Consider the following 18,143-nt stretch of genomic DNA (forward strand, 5'->3'; position numbering starts at 1 on the left):
GTTCTTTTGTTTGGTTGTTTGCTCCTTGCAACATTATCAACAAGGAAGACTTTAAAATGCACCGTTCATCTTACTGTCATAGACAAATGTAAGTCCTCCAACCAGCCCTAGCAGCATTACTTCATTAAACCCAGAGAATGTCAGTGTTTAAATGAATATATAAGTGCAGCTACCAATAAACAAGCAGGCAAGATGTCTGTTGTTGGAATGATTAAACATTACTTTCCACAATTAATCTACTGAGTTGTTAAGTAATTCTAAGGCCAAATCTTGATTACAGAATTGTCAGGAATTCAGTGTGATAACCTCATGGATGTTGGCAGGAGAAGTCAACAGCTCCAGTCCAGATATAATGGTCACCACTGGTCTTTAAAAATGGATGCCAGTCGAACTATACCTACCATCTATCTACATATACTCACAGCTCATTCAAATATGCATGCAGAAATAAATTATTAACAATATTCACATTTATTCCCTCTAAGAGGCTGTAGATCCAGCTTTGAACACATACAGTATGCATGCCCTTGAGTGGACAGTTATACACACTGTTGAAATATTAACATCAGACTATATTCAGATACATTTTTTCACTGATTTGTCCATCTGAGTGCACGGCTGTAGTCTATGCTCCTTCACCTTACATTCTACGGAAATGATTTTGAATTAATTTATGAATCTGAAATGAAAATAAATAAGCTAAAGTTTGTCGTACTTAAAATGTTAACATTAACTGATTTGCATTAGCTAGGTCATTTTTGATGTTTTTTGCATGTTATATACGTCTTCTATTGTACAATAAAATCATCAGAAAATCTCATTAACTTCAATGTCACTAACACTTAAAATGTATTGCACAATGTGTTTAGCACTGTTTATAATGAGCTTTTGTTTCACAATATCTGTAAGCTCCACTTCCAGTAAAATGTTAAAACACTGACCATGCGGCGCATCAATGCAGAACAACATTGTTTATATGTTGTTGTTTTTTTTAATATACAAGCTTGCTAACATGCTTCTTCATTTGAATGTGTTTCTGTGCATTACTCCTGCAGCTCTATTTTTAGCATTCTGGTCTTTGTGAATGAGCATGAATATCTGGGAGCAAGGTTGTCATTTCATTGTGATGAACAAGAAGAAGACAAAGGCAGCGGAGAGGTAAGAACACTGCCGACGGTGAGGTTTCACTGAGCCAATTAGCTACACTGCCTCATGGACATGAAATGACATATGAAGTGAGAAGGGGGATGAAACTGACACTATCGTTGTATGTCTAACAAGAAGCAGAGGACCTATTATAGCATTAGCTCAGGGGTTATACAAATGGGCTTGTGGTAGCAGGATCGCTTCTTCCAATCTCTACACAGCTTTGCTGTACTTGGTTATTAAAATCTATAGCCAGTTTAGTCACAGTCATAGATAAACATAGTGTCATGTCCTTAAGGGAGCAGTCCCTTGACAAAAACGACTTGACAGCGTAGGTCTTTTGTCTTTATCATCTTTATCTTTATTGTGCTGATATGAAGCGTCATAGACCAGCCTAGGTCTATATTTCTATAGGTAGTTATGTTTCCGATCCAGTTCGAAGGTCATACAGTGCTGGATTTGCTAAGCTCCAAAGCCAACTAATCTCTTATTGAATATCTTATCTCTCTCCACTCGCAAAGAGGAATGAACAAAACATATAAGTAGAAGGCTTCTAATTTTTAGCTAGCTGCATGGTGCTAGGCATAGCAATGTCGGTCCACTACTGAAATGTCAACAACTACTGGATTGATCGCCATGGAATTTCATGTTCCCGTGAGGATGAAATGTAGTTACTCTGGTGATCCCCTGATTTTTCCTTTAGCGCCACCATCAGGTCACAATTCTGAATAGTAATCTATGACAAAATACCTGCAAGACTAATGACATTCCCATCAGTCTCATCTTTGTGTTTAGTGCTGATTAGCTAATGTTAGCATGAAGAGGGTAAATTCTTAGCTGCTAAATAGCTCATTAGCTCAATAGCTCAACGTTGTGCCTCACAGAGCTGAAAACTTGGCATTTGTCTGGTTAATGTGCTTCATGCAAGCCAGTGTCTGTATTCAACCAAAGATTGATTGTTGGAGAAGGAAACGCCACCCCATAAACATCACTGTATGATCACGAGTGGACTGTGTGTTCTTGCTGTTAAACAGACCAATAGAGTGGCAAGTCCTCTTGACTGAAGCAATCTATCTGATGTATCTAATTAAAAATGATCAAATTAATAGTTATGAATTAGGATCTCCAGTATTTGCACATGAAAAATAAGGAGAACAAAAGTAAGTAGGGTACACCTGTTGTATAAATGATACATTTAATTAACATTTAATACCTTCTCATTTTCAGCTTGTAGCTGCATGTTGTGAACATTTATTAGGTGGGTTCAATAGTGGATTCAGATTCAATAAAATGCTAGCGAACCCCCAACTCTAAAGCAGCCAGGTTAGCATACATGATCATTTAGCATTTAGAGTGACTAAAATACAGCTTTAACAGGCACAGTGAAAGTTCTGCTACAATTGATCTTGGCTCTGTGTTTCAGTGACATCATCACTGACTGTGTTTAGCACATTATCAGGTTAGCAGGGAATACATCATATGCCAGTTTCCATTTTTTCCCTGAGGAAGATAGAGTCCACTGGTAATACAACAAACACTCAAAGATTGATTGTACCATGAATGCATGTGACTGTATGAATATAAAGTAGGGTACTTCTGGGAAAAGTACTCAAGACAGGTTAAAGACAGATAGGCCAGAGAATGAGATGATGGATAAAAGATTAAAAAAGGGGAAGATCCCCCTGTGGGGATTCTCTGACATCTCCTGATTGACATCTGAAAGATTTATCACTGCTACGACCTTTAAGGAATGAGGGCTTTCCCAAAGCTGGATGCTGCCTGAATGAAAAGTAGCGAGACCTACGCTACCTGCTACCAGCACAATCACTATCTGACGAGAGACAGATCCCTCTTGAAAGGAGGAGAAGGAGTGTGTCGCTGGAGAATCTCATTACTCACCGGCTCAAACTAGTGCACATACTCAAGTTGTGTTCACTCTGAATGTCTGTATGTAAAAAGGTTTTCAAGGGATTTCACAAAATGTTGGGTTTGATGTTTCAAAAAATACATGACTTTCTTTATAATGTGGAAGTCAATCGATACCGCTATCTGCTTCAAAAATCCAGAATCCCTAAATGGTTTATGGAAACTTAAATTATGAGATATATGTCTACAAGCCATATAAAGCAAATGGAACCAATGTGAAGCAGAGTTAATATCTATTTAAATGGCCCTTTTATTCCAGCTGTTAACTAACCTTTGTCAAAAATGAACTGAACTGCACTAAAATAAAGCTTTGGTTTGGTTCTGCCAACCCAAACCTAAGTCAAACAACCCTCACTTAACTAAACCCTCCTATGTGATGTCAGTAAGTCAATATCTGACACTGTGACAATAGACCAGCAAATAACCCCCCAATCATTCATTGGTTTGTTGCTCCCACCCTCTCATCCCTCGTTCTCACTAAAAGACAAGAAAAGGGACCAAATAACAAATAAATGCCAGTTTTCAGTGTGCAGCAAAGTCATTACTGAGGTGATAATTACAGCTGCTTGGCAAGAAGGCAAGGGAGAGGGAGGTGTGTCTGTATGTGTGTGTGTGTTGGGGAGGGGGGAAGGGTATGCAGATGCTATCTATTTGTAGACTTGCCTCTTGCTCAAAGGCTTCAGGCAAAATGTATTTGTGTGCATTTACAGTTAAAATTCTTTATGCTCTCTTATAAATGTGTATTTATATTGATCACATTATGAGATGAGTCCATACAAGGCTGTATATGTTGCATAGTCTCACCTCATATTTAGGGTTTGGGTAAACCATTGAATTTAGGGGTTCAGACTTGTTTAAAAGTTGTTCTTAATAGCCACACTTGAAGGTGAAGTAGCACCTGGAAGACATTCATAGTGTTGCAGTCACTTGTTCACATGAAAAGTGACAAAAATAGCTGTGTCAAGAATGAAAAAAAAAAAAAAGAGAGAGCTTGAAAGAGAAATTCACACCCTGACTCCTTTCTCACCTCAACACAGCGGGCCGATCACTACATGAAGTTGGTGTGAATGTTAGAATTCCATTTTTGGAAATTTTTAGACATTGGTGAGATGTGTGTGTGAGGGGAGGCGGTTTCAGAAACTACTCAACCACCTGACAAGCAGTTCTGATGCAGTATACTGGTCCCCTTTAGGGTTAGGGTTAGACATGTAGTGGTTAGGGTTAATCTCAAGGGAATGAATGCAAGTCAATGTCCTGCTAAGTGATGAAAAGAAAATTGTCCGAGAATGTGCACTTGTAGATATGATTGACATTTAAATGGCCATTACCTGCATAAGCAAAAGCATAAGACATACCTGCATTTATAGTAAAAGCACTTAGGGGGAAAAATGTGAATCCAGTGTGCAGCATCAATTTTGAATGAACGTTCTATACATCTTCTGTATACCTTCAGGCTAACCTTTGTATGTTTTGAAGTATATGGATATGTATTATACATAGACTTTCATATGACATGAGAGGGAGTACAGAAAGAGATACAGGAAATAGAAATGGGAATACTAAATAAGACCTTACCAATGTTGGGATGCTTGAGCAGGCGGCAGATCCTGGCCTCTCGCTCCAGCTTCTGGTGATCTGTTTAGACAAAAAAAAAAAGAAAAAAAAAGAAAGATGACACATCTGTCACATCTGTCTGGTGAGCCCTCCTGATATTCTTCAACCCGCTCTCTCTACAGAGATTCCACTTGACAAACACCGCCCACATCTCCCTCCTGCTGGGAACAAATGAGCAATAAAACTAACAGTCATAAGTCATTACTGTGCACTGTAGCCAGGAGATGAATTGGAGGAAAACTCTGGCACTTCTCCAGTGCAGTATGTGTGTGTTAGTTGGTCAAACCTGTATGGTGAGACTGCAATATATGCACCATACCTGTGCTGTTCATGTTTACTACACTGAAGAAATCCTTTATTTTCAGAACAGAAAGCTACAAGTCAAGCCTCATTTTGTCAGTTTGAGAAAGTACAATTCACACACAAATACTGCAGAGAAATTTACCATATAAAACTATAATACAGTCCATTTACTTGTTTTTGTACTTATTTCATTGAAAGTATGTGGATGTCACTGTAAATCACTGAATATTTTAATAATTCAGTTTTAAAAAAATTGTTTCACATATACTATGTGAAAGCCCCACATCAGCACTTCCAACTGTGTTTTCACAAATTGTCTCTAAATAATATATGAATAACATTATTTATATGTTACTACAGTCTGGCAAGGTTTGTCAATATTTTCTATGGGAGCCCACAAATGACAGAACAGCTGGACCACTACAAACTGCTTGTTTAGATTAATCTTGTACTTTGGGGCAATGCTATACTACATATAAAATATATTAGGCGGGTACAGAAATTTTCTGTATATTTATGGCTGCTAAAAGTGACTGATCATTGCCACTTCACATCAAAGTGGCAAAAAAAAGATTGTAGCAAATTAACTGATGCTCCTGCTTTCAGCACCACAAAACTAAAAACACAAGCTACAAGACCTGCAACACCTTATCAAACTGATGACCCACGGCTGCTGAATTTGTATTTTTCTGGTATTTTGCAGCTCACATCAGCTTTGTTGCATTGCTTTACAACACAAATGTGTATTTTACTCCATTGCCTCCAAGTTTTCAGAGCTACTAAAAGTCTTGGAGATTGATCTTTTTCAGGTCAAGATAAATCTTAGAGCAATACCTACTTTGACAAAGAAAAAGAAAAACAGCACAGGGCTATAAAATAGCACAAAGTCAACCCACAGCCAATGGTGGGCTAAACAGTACAAGAATAACTAGCTAGAGTCTCCGTTTCTCCCCTTGCATAGACAGTTATGTTACTTAACATTCAAACAAAAAAGGATGACAACATTTCTCCATGTGTCCTTGAGACGAAATAATAATCAAACACTTTTTAGTCGCAGTCTGACTGAGCTCTGACATGAAAAACGTCCCTGCGTTACCACATTTTATATTACTCTTAAAACCATCAAGGTTAAAGTGGCATCTATCAGTAAAAAGACTGATAAAGATAATAATTATCCACAAATGAATGCAGAAAGACAGGTCAATTTATCAAAAATCATTTAGACACTGTAGCAGTAACACCAGGATACAATAGAGTACGAAGCTGTGAGCAGCTCAGACAGTACGAGGTGTCGCTGGGGTCGTCTCCAATTCAGCTGATTTGCTATTCAAATAAAGAGGCTTTGAGAATGTTGAATTAATGGGGACTAAGTTACCCAAAAGACTGTTGAATATTTAATAAAACGCTCTTGTTCAAGTATGTATTATTCACCATTGTGAGACGTAAATGAGCTTGACACAGCTATATTAAAGAGGTTTTTCTTTGTAGACAAGAGGTAAGCTCATGTATTCACAATATGCATTACAGTAGGAATGGGTGATGTTGCAAAAACCACCTTTGCAAAATCATGACATCGTTTTAAAGCAATAACTATATTCATTGGGAATGTAGTTTCTTATTTACGTCATTATTAAAATATCTTGCTAATGACTGGGCTATACTAGGCTGTGCCAGTGTAGTAAGTCTGTTCGGTTGTTCACGCCTATCATCCGTTTCCTCTGCTCTCTTCGTGTTATTTCTGGCTTTCCTCGTACTCAGCTGGGTGCTTCTACTTGACATGATGAAATAAGTTGTTACCATCTTCTTACTGTGTTTATATATCACTGTGGTTTATTGTAGAACTAATGTTTCCATAGTTCCAAAAAAGGGAGTGATCTCACTCAGTAGCAACTCTTTTCTCCTTAACTTCCACTGGAAGTTTGTTGCTTCTGTGTGTATTCATGATATAAATACATCAACACATCACAGCATTGCCAATACTGTCATTCGACGAGCTAGCAGGCGGCGTTGCTTAAGGGATAGCAATGTTGGTCAGTTGGTCAGCCAGTCCACCACTTTGGTCCAGACTGGAATGTATCAACAACTATTTCATGGAGTCCCATGAAATCTGGTACAGACATTCTGTCCCTGAGTGTCTGTACCAAAATGTGTTTGCAGTCTGCTTGTTTGATACAACACACATTTTGTTCCTGTAGATGTATTATTGGGCTCCAATTGCCAAATTTGCCATTTGATGTTTTCTACATTAAAAATGATTTTTATATATTTGTGTTTCATGGTTTTATTGTTTGCTTTTGCTCCTATTGTTTACACTGTGAGGTCTTTTTCCTGTAAAGTGCTTGATAATGTTCAAAAAGTTTTATTATTATTATTATAATTATTATTATATTATAGTAATGTTCCAGTGATCTTTTAAGTTAATTTAAGACTGCAGTGCTGCAGTGTGCCTTGCAGGGGGAGCTGTGCCAGTGATGGGTGCAGGAAAGACTGAAAAAGAAAGAGGATGGAGTGAAGGAAGGGAGGAGAAAGACAATGTGTGTTTATGTGTACATGTGGAGTGGGACGGAGGTTGCTTCAGCAGTGTAACATCACTTCACTGGTTTTATTTTCTCTCTGTTTTCTTCCTGTGTTTGAAACAGTATCTGTTGGCTGTGAAAATGGGTGTGGTTCCTGTTGTCAAAGTTTTCCCTTGTGAAATATGTAGCCAATCTCTAAATAACAATAAGATTTTCATGGTCAGTTATCTGTCAATGGAGTCGCATCTTCATATTACCCCATACTGAGCACCAAATAAGTCAATTGATTGACAGGAGTGAGAGCGTTTCTCAGACAGGTTCCTGCTGCTTTGTAATCCCAGCCTGGCTCCAACCAGATGTGATCACACCACCTCCAAATCGCACCTCACTTTATAAATCTCTAATCCTAATCAGATCAATAGGATGTGCTTTTACAGGGGCTGTAATCCTGGTCACCGGGTGAACGTTGACCGCACTCTCGTTCTCTACATAACCCCTTTCCACCTGCAGCATGGCACGCTGTTAATCTGTGACATAACAGGATTTACAGCATGAGTAGCTCACTCACTGTCTCCAGCCTCACTGCAACCACATGCAACTGGTCCTTTTCCTGGCTAGTCTCTCTTTCTTCAGTCTTCATTGTCAACCTGATGTATGTTAATGTAACATTTGGGGCTGCTTGATGGAGAATTAGATGTATCCTTTTCAATTATAAGTGCCAATGACTGCTAACATTTATCTTGAGACATAATATGAGGAAAGTGAAAAGATATAGTCTATATAAAATACTTTTTTTTTTTTTTAAATCACAGTGTAATAAAAACTGTCAAGTGCTGAAAGCTGATCTTGAATGCCTGGTCAGATTCATATTCTTATTTAGTTATTCTTTGCTCAGAAAATTCCTGATTTAAATAAACATGTTGCCAATTTTATTGACCATTTTATTTAAGCAAACCCAGTATACCCAGTCCTAGATTTATAATATAAAAAATATGCTTTTTTTACAGTAAAGAATCAAATATAAATGCAATTGAACATCCACAGCTGCCATCTTTATGAAGCCAATCCCGGTGTTAGTCAGTTAACTGTGTCAAAGCAGCAAAATATGAAAAGTGTCCTGTTAGACTGTTTTTTTTCCCACCAACTTCTTCCACAGAGGACAAGACAGTGGTTTTGAAGCAAGCAAAAGTGAGAAGATTCACACAGTAATGACTAAGGATGTATATGCATGTGGTACTTCCTTTTTTTCTATGCAAAGTTTGATATAGTGCAAGACTGAAACTAACACTTCTTCAGTGTTAGTATTCATTTGACTTTCACGTCTCCTTCATCTTCACCTTTTTCCTCCCGGCACTACAAATAACAAAAGCCTTTTTACTGATGTATAAAATGTAATGGTCATTAAATTAAAAGGTATTACGAAGACAAAATCCAACACATTCAGTGTTTTGCTGTATTTAGTCACAGTTTTGTAACAGCAGGCAAAAACTGGGCTGCTGGACCAGACCATGGTGTCTACCCCAGTCCATAAAGCACTCTACTTCACCAAAGCACAAAAAACAAAGACATAATTTGATGTTCCCCTCAACTCCTTGATGTTTCTCTGTGAATCGCTCTGGAGCTGGCCCATTTAGAAAACCCAGATGAGCTTGAGAACATCGTCATCAGGCCCAGGAAAACGAGGGCAGCAGCTATTTTCAATGCAGCCAACTGAACGGCCTCCACAGAACTGTAAAGCAGCACATCTGGTTCCTCATCCAGTGCCTGCAGGTTCACTCACTTAAAAAAAAATAATCCCTCAATGTGCCCACACAGACATTAGTGTCACATACTCATCTCGGAGCAAACAAATGATCAGGCTATCCGAACATTACCTCATTTAAATTTAGTGGAAGAGTGAAAAAAACATTCTTTCAAGTGACTGACCTTTGACAGCTTGGTAAGTACTGTCATTCTTCACCATTTTCACTTGCTGTTATTAAAGTAGTGGGTGAGTAATAGAGTTTGGTGTCAAGAGACAGAGTGTGAATGTGATACAAAAAAAAGACAGTAAAACAGAAGGATATACCCCTGGTGCACCGCACTGCCCCATCCACACAAAATCCCCTTCTTTTTTCCATTCCCCCAGGAAACATACCGTAGTTCCTCTCATTTCCTGGCTCTCACCTTCAAATTGACACTCCAGTAGACTCAGGCATTTTTTGATGATGCCAACATGCATATCACAGAGTCAACATGAATACAGAAAAGGCAAGGAAAGGATAGGGAGAGAACAGAATATGTAAAAAAGGGTTCTGACAGATGCTTTTGACCATAAACCTCCTTTACAGGAAGTTTCTGTCAAAACTCTCAATGATTTCCCCTCTGCATCTTTGTGGAGTGCCCCAAGGCACCATCTTCAGGCCTACATAGTTCTCTATTCATACGTTTACCCTTGGGTTACATCATCAGCTGGCACAATGTTTCCTACTATTTGAGTGCCGTAACCAACACTGTAGATCATATCATACTGACAGAGTAAACTGCAGGTCAGTGCCACTGGTTTGTCTCCAACAGGAAATATTCCATCACCTGGTGGGGTGCCCCAAGGCTCTACCCTTGGTCCTATTAAGTTTTCTACTTATATGTTAATCCTTGGGACAAGCTGGCACACTATTAAGAACTAAAAATTTTAGTCATTTAATTGATTAGTTGAATGACAAAAAAATAATTGACTTTTTGATAACCAAACATTAAGGTCATTTTTAAAGCAAAAATTCTGGATATTCTCTAATTTTAGCTGCTCAGATGTGAGGATATGCTGCTTTTCTTTATCTTATGTGAAAAAAAAAACTAAAAATCTATAGGATTCAAATTGTTCAAATCAGAACAAGTATTTTGATCACCTTGGGCTTTTTTCATTAATTCTGAACATTTTATGAACCAAACAATCAATTAATCAAAGTAAAAAAAAGAATCTGCAGATAAACAATAAAAAATAATTGTTAGTCAAAGGCTTATAACATTCTTACCATTTTTATACAGATGAAAACCAGTTGCACCTTTCTGCAAACCTGCCAAACTGGACAAATTTTTTGAGTGCCACTTCAGCAACCTAGATGCATTAGATGCACATCACTGCTCTTCGCACAATGAATTATTGTACATTATTTGCATAGATACGCATAATAGTACATCATTTACATACATGCAGCAGTCAAAAAGACAAAAAAGTGAGGGATGCACTGATATGAAAATTCTTGATGCCATTAACAGATTGTTTACAAAAATATCTGCTGATGTCAGTACTCTTAGTTGGTCATTTATGCCTATTTTTGTCCATTTGTCTTTCACCTGCCTAAACAAAGCTTAACAACGAACATAATTTCACTAAAAGATGACGATAATGAAGCTGTAAAACCAAAACCAGCCTAGACAGACTACTTTGTGGCTATAGTGAAATAAATATTTTAGAGCTGCTTAATACAATGGTTCTCATTATACGTAGGCTATTACTTAATTGTATGATGACCTAATAATGCAGGTTGAATATGAACAGTCCATTTACCTTTGCAAAAGAGTTAAAAGAAGTGTCCTCACTTAGCAGCCAGCGGGAGTGAAGAGGGGGAATGAGAGGGATGAAATCGATTTATGTTGCTGTCAATTTGCAGTCTCTTGAAATGACATTACGCATTTGTCAATCATGATCATTCCAATTTGATATTTGGGTGAAGGCAGGGGGAATTAATCTGGCACTGTGATTGGTCAAACTCTTGGTCGACTTGAGGACTGCACATGCACAATTGTGTATTGTGTGTATATATATATCTTTAAGGGTTTTATGGGCATGTGTAGGTCGCAAAGGAGCCAACACACACCCCCTCAAATTTCGATAATTCTGCATGTGCATTGGACAAATTGATTGGTTGATTCTACTTTCTGTCTGGAGGCAGGTTTTTTTTTAAGTATATAAAGACGCAGCAAAGCAAATGTCTCTGAACAATATATTTCTTACTTACAGCCAAGAGAAGCATGTTGCAGCCTTGGGAAGTGAGCAGGGTATAATATAAGTGATTGTATTGTAGGAAAATAAGACTTAAGGGGTCTTGGAGGTGGAGAACCAAAGGAGAACATCTTTTAAAAAAAGCAGAGTCTTCTATAAACTCAGACATATAACTGTTAATCATGAATGCCAAATCTAGGTATGTGCTAGTCAGACACAGCAATCACAAAACTTTTTCCGGCATCACTCTGCTGATCATTGTTTCCTTTAAGACTGGCAGGGAGCCCAAACACACATCCTTAGCCAATTAGAGCTCACGGGCTCATGAATAAGATAATAATTTTAAAGATGTAAACAAACTTTTCACCAACACGCGAATCCTCATTGTGCAGCGCCACAGAAGGGTAGTAGATCTGTCTCACAGGTCTGCTCTGATGCTTGAGATGACAATCATCATTAGCAGTCATAATCAAGGCGGCTTTATTCGCTGGTGGAGCTGCAGATGCACTGGAGACTCTTGGGTGTGGGTGTAATTGGAGGCACAGTAATAAGAGGGCCCTGTCAAAATGCAATTAGCTGTAGCTTTCTAGGGTTCTCTATGTGAGCATCTGCATGTGTTTGTAGTCTGTGCATAAGCTGATGAAGAGTGGGAGAGAATGAGTCAAGCTGAGGTCAAAAGGAGAGCACACACACTTACCAGATGTCTCAACTGTATGTTCAAAACATGGGAGAGTGGCTGGTTGTGTGTGACATAGGCCTGCAAGTCCTGCATTTAGCCTGGAAGCTAGTTTGAGTCACCGCTCTGCTGATCACCACTGAAGGGTTTGACTCAGCGATTATGTTTGTGTAATGTCTACTTTTTCTTTCGCAGCAGCCTTTGTTTCTCTTTATTTATCCGATTTTTTCTTCGGAAGTATGTCTCACTCTTACTGGCCACTCTGGCGCCAGATTTTCAATATCTGACTGCTAGCTTTAAGAAAACCAAAGCAAATGTGATTCTCTGACCTTGATATACAAGTTCATTAAGTACATGAATCTGACTCAGAACACCAGAAGGCTTTTTAAAATCTGTGTACACACTGTACGTACTGCTAACAGCACAGATGGGGAAACTTTTTAACCATGATATCGAATGTTAATCTAGCACCATATTACATAAGTGAAACCTCAGGGTGATAATCATTCTCAAAAACATTGCAGGGTCAGAATCGCTTTGTACTGAGGTTGAGCCATTTCTGTTTTCCTGTGGGGAGAGTGAAGACACCAAACCTCACAGTAGTGCTACAGACTTCAGTATGCTTCAAACCGAGTGCTTGTCAGATCTAAAGTTCCTTTTCAGCGCCAGTATTAGGGGCTACGTCCGACAGATCTCAGGACTTTCTGAAACAGACAATCTGATAATCGTGACTGTCAGATTGTGGAGGGGTGAGAGTAGACAGGGTTTGAACTTCTCTCTCAAGCTCTCTCTTTTTTTTCATTCTTCACACTCTAAACTGCTGTTATGTTTTGCATGTATGACAATAAATATCTACTACGATGACACCAAAGAAAGGTTGGGTGAGCAGTGGGATGCAACCAGGAAAAGGCTATAACGGGTATAACCAACGTGCACTCTCCACCACCATCATAAAAATGAGGGAATATCTTTTGGAAGAATGATGTTCATCCCTCCAGTAGAGTTCAGAGACTTGTAGAATCAATGCCGAGGCTCACTGAAGCTGTTCTGCTGGTCCAACACCTTAATAAGACACTTTATGTTGGTTTATCCTTTAATTTGTCACCCGTCTGTACCTTCCACCTCTAAATGCTGCACAAAACCAGAGGGTAATCAAAGAATATAAAATGTGAGATTTTATTTCTATACGTCTACCCACAGCAATTACTGTCTAGCAGTTCATCCACCCAGAGCTCCTGTCTATCCCCACTGTGCCCGTCTGTCCTGCTTAGAATTCAGATCATATTCTGCTCCATCATCTCAGTCTGGGCATCCCCGGGCCAAATCCTGCTGTACAGCAAGACACACACACACACACACACACACACACACACAGAGCAACTCAGGCTCAGTTGTAGCCCAATCTCATTGGCCCACTTTAAGCCACAGAGGATATTCCAGCCAGAGCCGGGACTTAACCACTGCATCAGCTCAGAGACCACACAAAGAAGTCCGACCCGTACGCTGAACCTTGACGACAGCCGTCAGACAGCTGAAGCCACCATTATGGTAACATGGGGTACCAAGGACAGGAAAAGTAATTCAATAAAACATGTAAAATGTTGGAAAAACTGTTATTCAAGATCCAGAAACCACCCATTCAAAAACAGCAGTTAGCTTGCTTGTAGCAGGCTTGTCAGGGAAGAGAAGAGGAAAAGATGGAGCATCCGTTCTATGTTCATGGAGGAGCTTAATCTTTCACCTTTGCCTGCCTCCGTGTTCAGGTTTAAGTTACCTAAAGACAACAGAGCGACAAAGGGTGCTGGAGAACAAGAGAAGTAATAGTAAGAAACTGTCAGTCACGCTCTGAAATTGTGCAGTATGGAAAAGAATGTGTTCCGAATATATATGAAGCAAGAGACACACAGAGGGATGTGTGCAGACTGGCATCAGTGGAAGCAAAACAAACCCAGACGTGTCCGGCTGAGGTCATGTGTAAGAGGCTAAAAATAACTTGCGCCCAAAACCCACAGCGTGCGCGCACACACACACATACACACACACACGGACTGATGTTGTAAGGGTGTGAGCAAAGAGCAGGTCTAACTTCAACATTCATAGTGTGTGTGCTTGGACTGAGAGGGAAGTGGAGACAGAAATGGAGAAAGCTGATAAGAATATATATATATAAAAAAAAAGAGTGTGACAGAAGTGAGAGGCTGAGCTGAGGCAGAGTATTTGAAAAGGACGGATTAGAGAAAAAAATATATAAAATCAATATCAGTGGTGATTCATTTGCGAGTTATGAATGTGGGTAAAATTGTGTGGTTAAGGTTTTGTGCCTAGTTAGTAGAATAAAACCATTATGAAAGTAACACCTTTTATTTCAAAGTTATTAACAGTGAGACTCTTACAATAAAACATTGTGATCTATTGTTATCTGTCTTCTATCAAACACAGTTGTATTTCAAGTTGGATTCACTCTTTGGTAGGGCTAGCTGTGGTTTTTAAATCCTAGTAGTGAGTCATTAAAATGACAATGATTTTACTTTTTTGATACCTTTGTGACAACTTTGAGAATAAAAACATGTTTTTTTTCTACTTTTTCAAAGTGATATAAAGTTGAATTTCAGGACATTTGATGCTAACTTCCAGCCTTGACGGTTCTATGCTCGGTGCAATGGACTAGAAATATACAAACTAGTTAAGAGAGAGAATAAATGAATGAATATTGGAGTGGGTTACTGTTTGGATCCATGATGAGGAGCTTCATACAGTATGAGTACTGAACCTCAATACTGTTTTGGATTTCGACTCAATTTCAATCAGTACCCAAAGTGTGAAGAATGGTTGATGGTTGGTGAGCTCCTCAGGCTCTTCTAACTTTAAACTAGAGGTGGGAATCTTTGAGAATCTCAAGATCCAATTTGATTTAGAGTCTTGGTGTCTGATTTGATTCAGAGTCAATTCTCTAAAAACAATTCTTGATTGAATGTACAGAAACAGAGCGCTATTTTCTACTCCAGTACACTGTGTGCCAAACCATTCATTGGTGCCATTAGTCCACTGAAATGCAATATGAAACATGACTGGCAGTTAAGATAAATGGTCTTGATGAAGGTCACTGTCAGCAATGGTAAATGGTAAATGGACTGTACTTGTATAGCGCCTTTCTAGTCTTCCGACCACTCAAAAGCACTTTTACACTACAAATCACATTCACCCATTCACAAACATTCATACACTGAATGGGTACAGAGGTTACCATGCAAGGTACCAACCTGCCCATCAGAGGAAACTAACCATTCACACACATTCACACAATTTGGGGTTAAGTATCTTGCCCAAGGACACATCGGCATGTGGACTGGAGGAGAATCGAACCGCCGATCTTCCGATTAGTGGACGACCCGCTCTACCTCCTGAGCCACAGCTGTCAGCAGAGAAAACTGTGTGAGGATACACAGCTTTTTGATTTTAAAAAGTTAACTGCATTAATTAATTCATTTGAAAGTCTCTACCAGTCTTCTGCCTGTATGAGAAAAACAAAATGGAATTTACTGACCAACATCACTGGTTAAATGTCTTTTGTGAAAACAGAAGCTGGTGTGTTTGCTCTGGTGGAAGGAGAGAGGGAGGTGGAGTGCTCTATTGTGTTGTTATTAACGTTATATCTCCAGCAGAAAGTCATCATTGTCCGAGACGCTGAGCGGGTGCAGGGTTTTTGAAGTGAAACAGACTGAGCACAGACTGACTTACAGACTGAGTTATTATCTCTGCCCCTGAGTTGGTTTAAATTGCTTAATGCTGCTGTGTGTGTTGGTCATCTGGTCTTGTCACTGCTGGAGATTGCTGCTCCGCTCCACCCACATGAAAGGTAATTATTTAGTCATTACATTAAGGAAAAAAAAAATTCAGAATCAAAGAATCGTGATTCTAATGTGAATTAGTTTTTTTTACCCACCCCTAATCTGAATTATACTTTACTTAGAAAAAGGTTGTTATTTAATGCTAATGCATAAACCACTTTCACAGTATAAAATGGTCTGCACAGATTATTTGTCAAACTACTCTTTCCAAACTCAAGAATGAACTTTCACACTCATGCCTCCATGTGTTTTTCAGCAGTTAACGTCCTTCAGTGGCTACACTCATTTTGACAGGCATGACCGTGCGCAGTTAGATTACAGCACTGTCAGCAACACACAGGCATTATCAGCAGACATAAAGCCTTGCTAGCAGGAATCCTCTGTCAGACCGCTGTCACACATACAGCGTGCGCTAAGCTCTATGTTTCTCTGTCCGTGCGCCTTTCACTGAATGCCCACCCTAGGCACACTTTCTACACCCGGCCATTCAGGCTGTGGTGGGAGGTGATATAACAAGTCAGCGTGTGGGCAGGCAGGTGGCACCGCTGGCGGCGGGAGGGGGGGGGGACCGCTGTCAGCGCTCTGCCCGCTATCATCACCGACCAGACGTTCAGACGCTGTCATGAGCAGTCAGCGTCACATCCATCATAATCCCACATCTGACAGCCCCCTGTCACAAACACACACCCGGCCGTTCCTCACATTCATCTCTCAGTTTTGATGAGAGTCTAGCAGGATGTACTCTGGATGAAAAGGCACTCCGGAGGTTAGGTTATGACTAAACAAATGATGAAATGCAGATATTAAGAATTGGTTGCAGAAATTCATCCTAGCAAACATACGTGAAAGATTATTTGATATTCAGATGACTGACTTGTATCAGCATTTCTCAAGTGCATGGATCTAATATTTATGCTAACGGCATACTGTAGATGTTTGTTGGCTTTCTTTTGCCTTCAAAGAGAGGTTTAATACTAATAAACAGACTGCAGTTACAACATGTGTGCTGATGGCTTGGGCTGTTCATGTGATGAAGCTGATGTAGTGTAAACAGGAAGAGGACAGGCCCAGCTGTTAGATAGAAAGAGAAGGAGGGGGAGGGATGGATGGACCAGCTGGTTTCCCTGCTGACATTTCTTTTACTTTTTCCTCCTCAGGGTCAGTGAACTGCACGGTTACGTTACTCTTTTCCAGTTTTTGAAGTCTGTTTGTTTTAAGGCTCTTACTCTAAAATGTAACTATCAGCTATGAGCCTGGCTGTGTCCCCGCCAGTATTAATTGTTTAACCACAGAAGGGCTCAGTTATCTTTGAGGGTTGGCTACACATGGGCTTCTCTGCTATTATACTGCTTAGAGCCTAATTCTGCAACATAACTGTGTGCAGTTTTATCATTTTTTAGATTTTACATCAAGTTAAAGCTAAATAGTTCTGAATTCTACAGTTGGCAGCTTTTTGAGTACATCTTTTGAATGAATTAGCATGAGATTTGATCATTTAGAGCTAACTTTTCTGTGCTTATCATTTGTAGGTATAGGTTTGTTCAAAACTACAATAGCAGCACATACAGTTTGTTTTCCCACTTACAACTCCTGCTGCTAGGTAACTGTTATTTTCACTTTTTATTTCCTGTATCAGAAAGCTAGCCACCTCTAAATTCACTCTTATGCATGGCTGCAGCATGCTAAGGTTGAGTGTAGACAGATGACTGTTGCAATATCACAGAGTAATGAATTCAACATATCACGTACAGGATGTTTTTGTTGTTGTCATGTGAAACAGTCATGCAACTAAACATACAGTATGAGGATGTACTAAATTTTTTTTTTTTGAAATATTCATGTGGTGCACAATTTAAATGTGTTGTAAAGCAAAAAATAACATTTCCTTGAGTGTAATTATCTGTATGTTTTCTGTTTTAGATATGATTTTCTTCTACATTTTCACACTTTTTCCACAGTGTTCACTGCAGATGCACAGGCCTTTAGCGGGCACTGCTGATTGAGATGAGGTGTCAAACTGTTTTAACAGCTCTTCAGCTCTCTCTCACCTCAAGGTGGCTTCCAGCTCATCTCCATCATCTCTGCACAGGAGAGTGAAGCCTCCACACACACACACACACACACACACACTC

The 18,143-nt window shown here is 39.3% G+C and overlaps 1 protein-coding gene across 7 annotated transcripts in view; it reads right to left on the reverse strand.

The window, feature by feature from the left end:
* camk2d1 (calcium/calmodulin-dependent protein kinase (CaM kinase) II delta 1) overlaps window positions 1–18,143 on the reverse strand; it is a 109,728-nt gene that overhangs the window by 57,743 nt on the left and 33,842 nt on the right. For all 7 annotated transcript variants that reach the window (XM_042402383.1, XM_042402379.1, XM_042402378.1 and 4 more), the window contains exon 3: window positions 4,648–4,707. In XM_042402383.1, coding sequence (XP_042258317.1) covers window positions 4,648–4,707 — 60 coding nt within the window. The remainder of the gene's footprint in view (window positions 1–4,647; window positions 4,708–18,143) is intronic.

The sequence above is a fragment of the Thunnus maccoyii genome, chromosome 22, assembly GCF_910596095.1.
Source record: "Thunnus maccoyii chromosome 22, fThuMac1.1, whole genome shotgun sequence".
NCBI classification, from domain to species: domain Eukaryota; kingdom Metazoa; phylum Chordata; class Actinopteri; order Scombriformes; family Scombridae; genus Thunnus; species Thunnus maccoyii.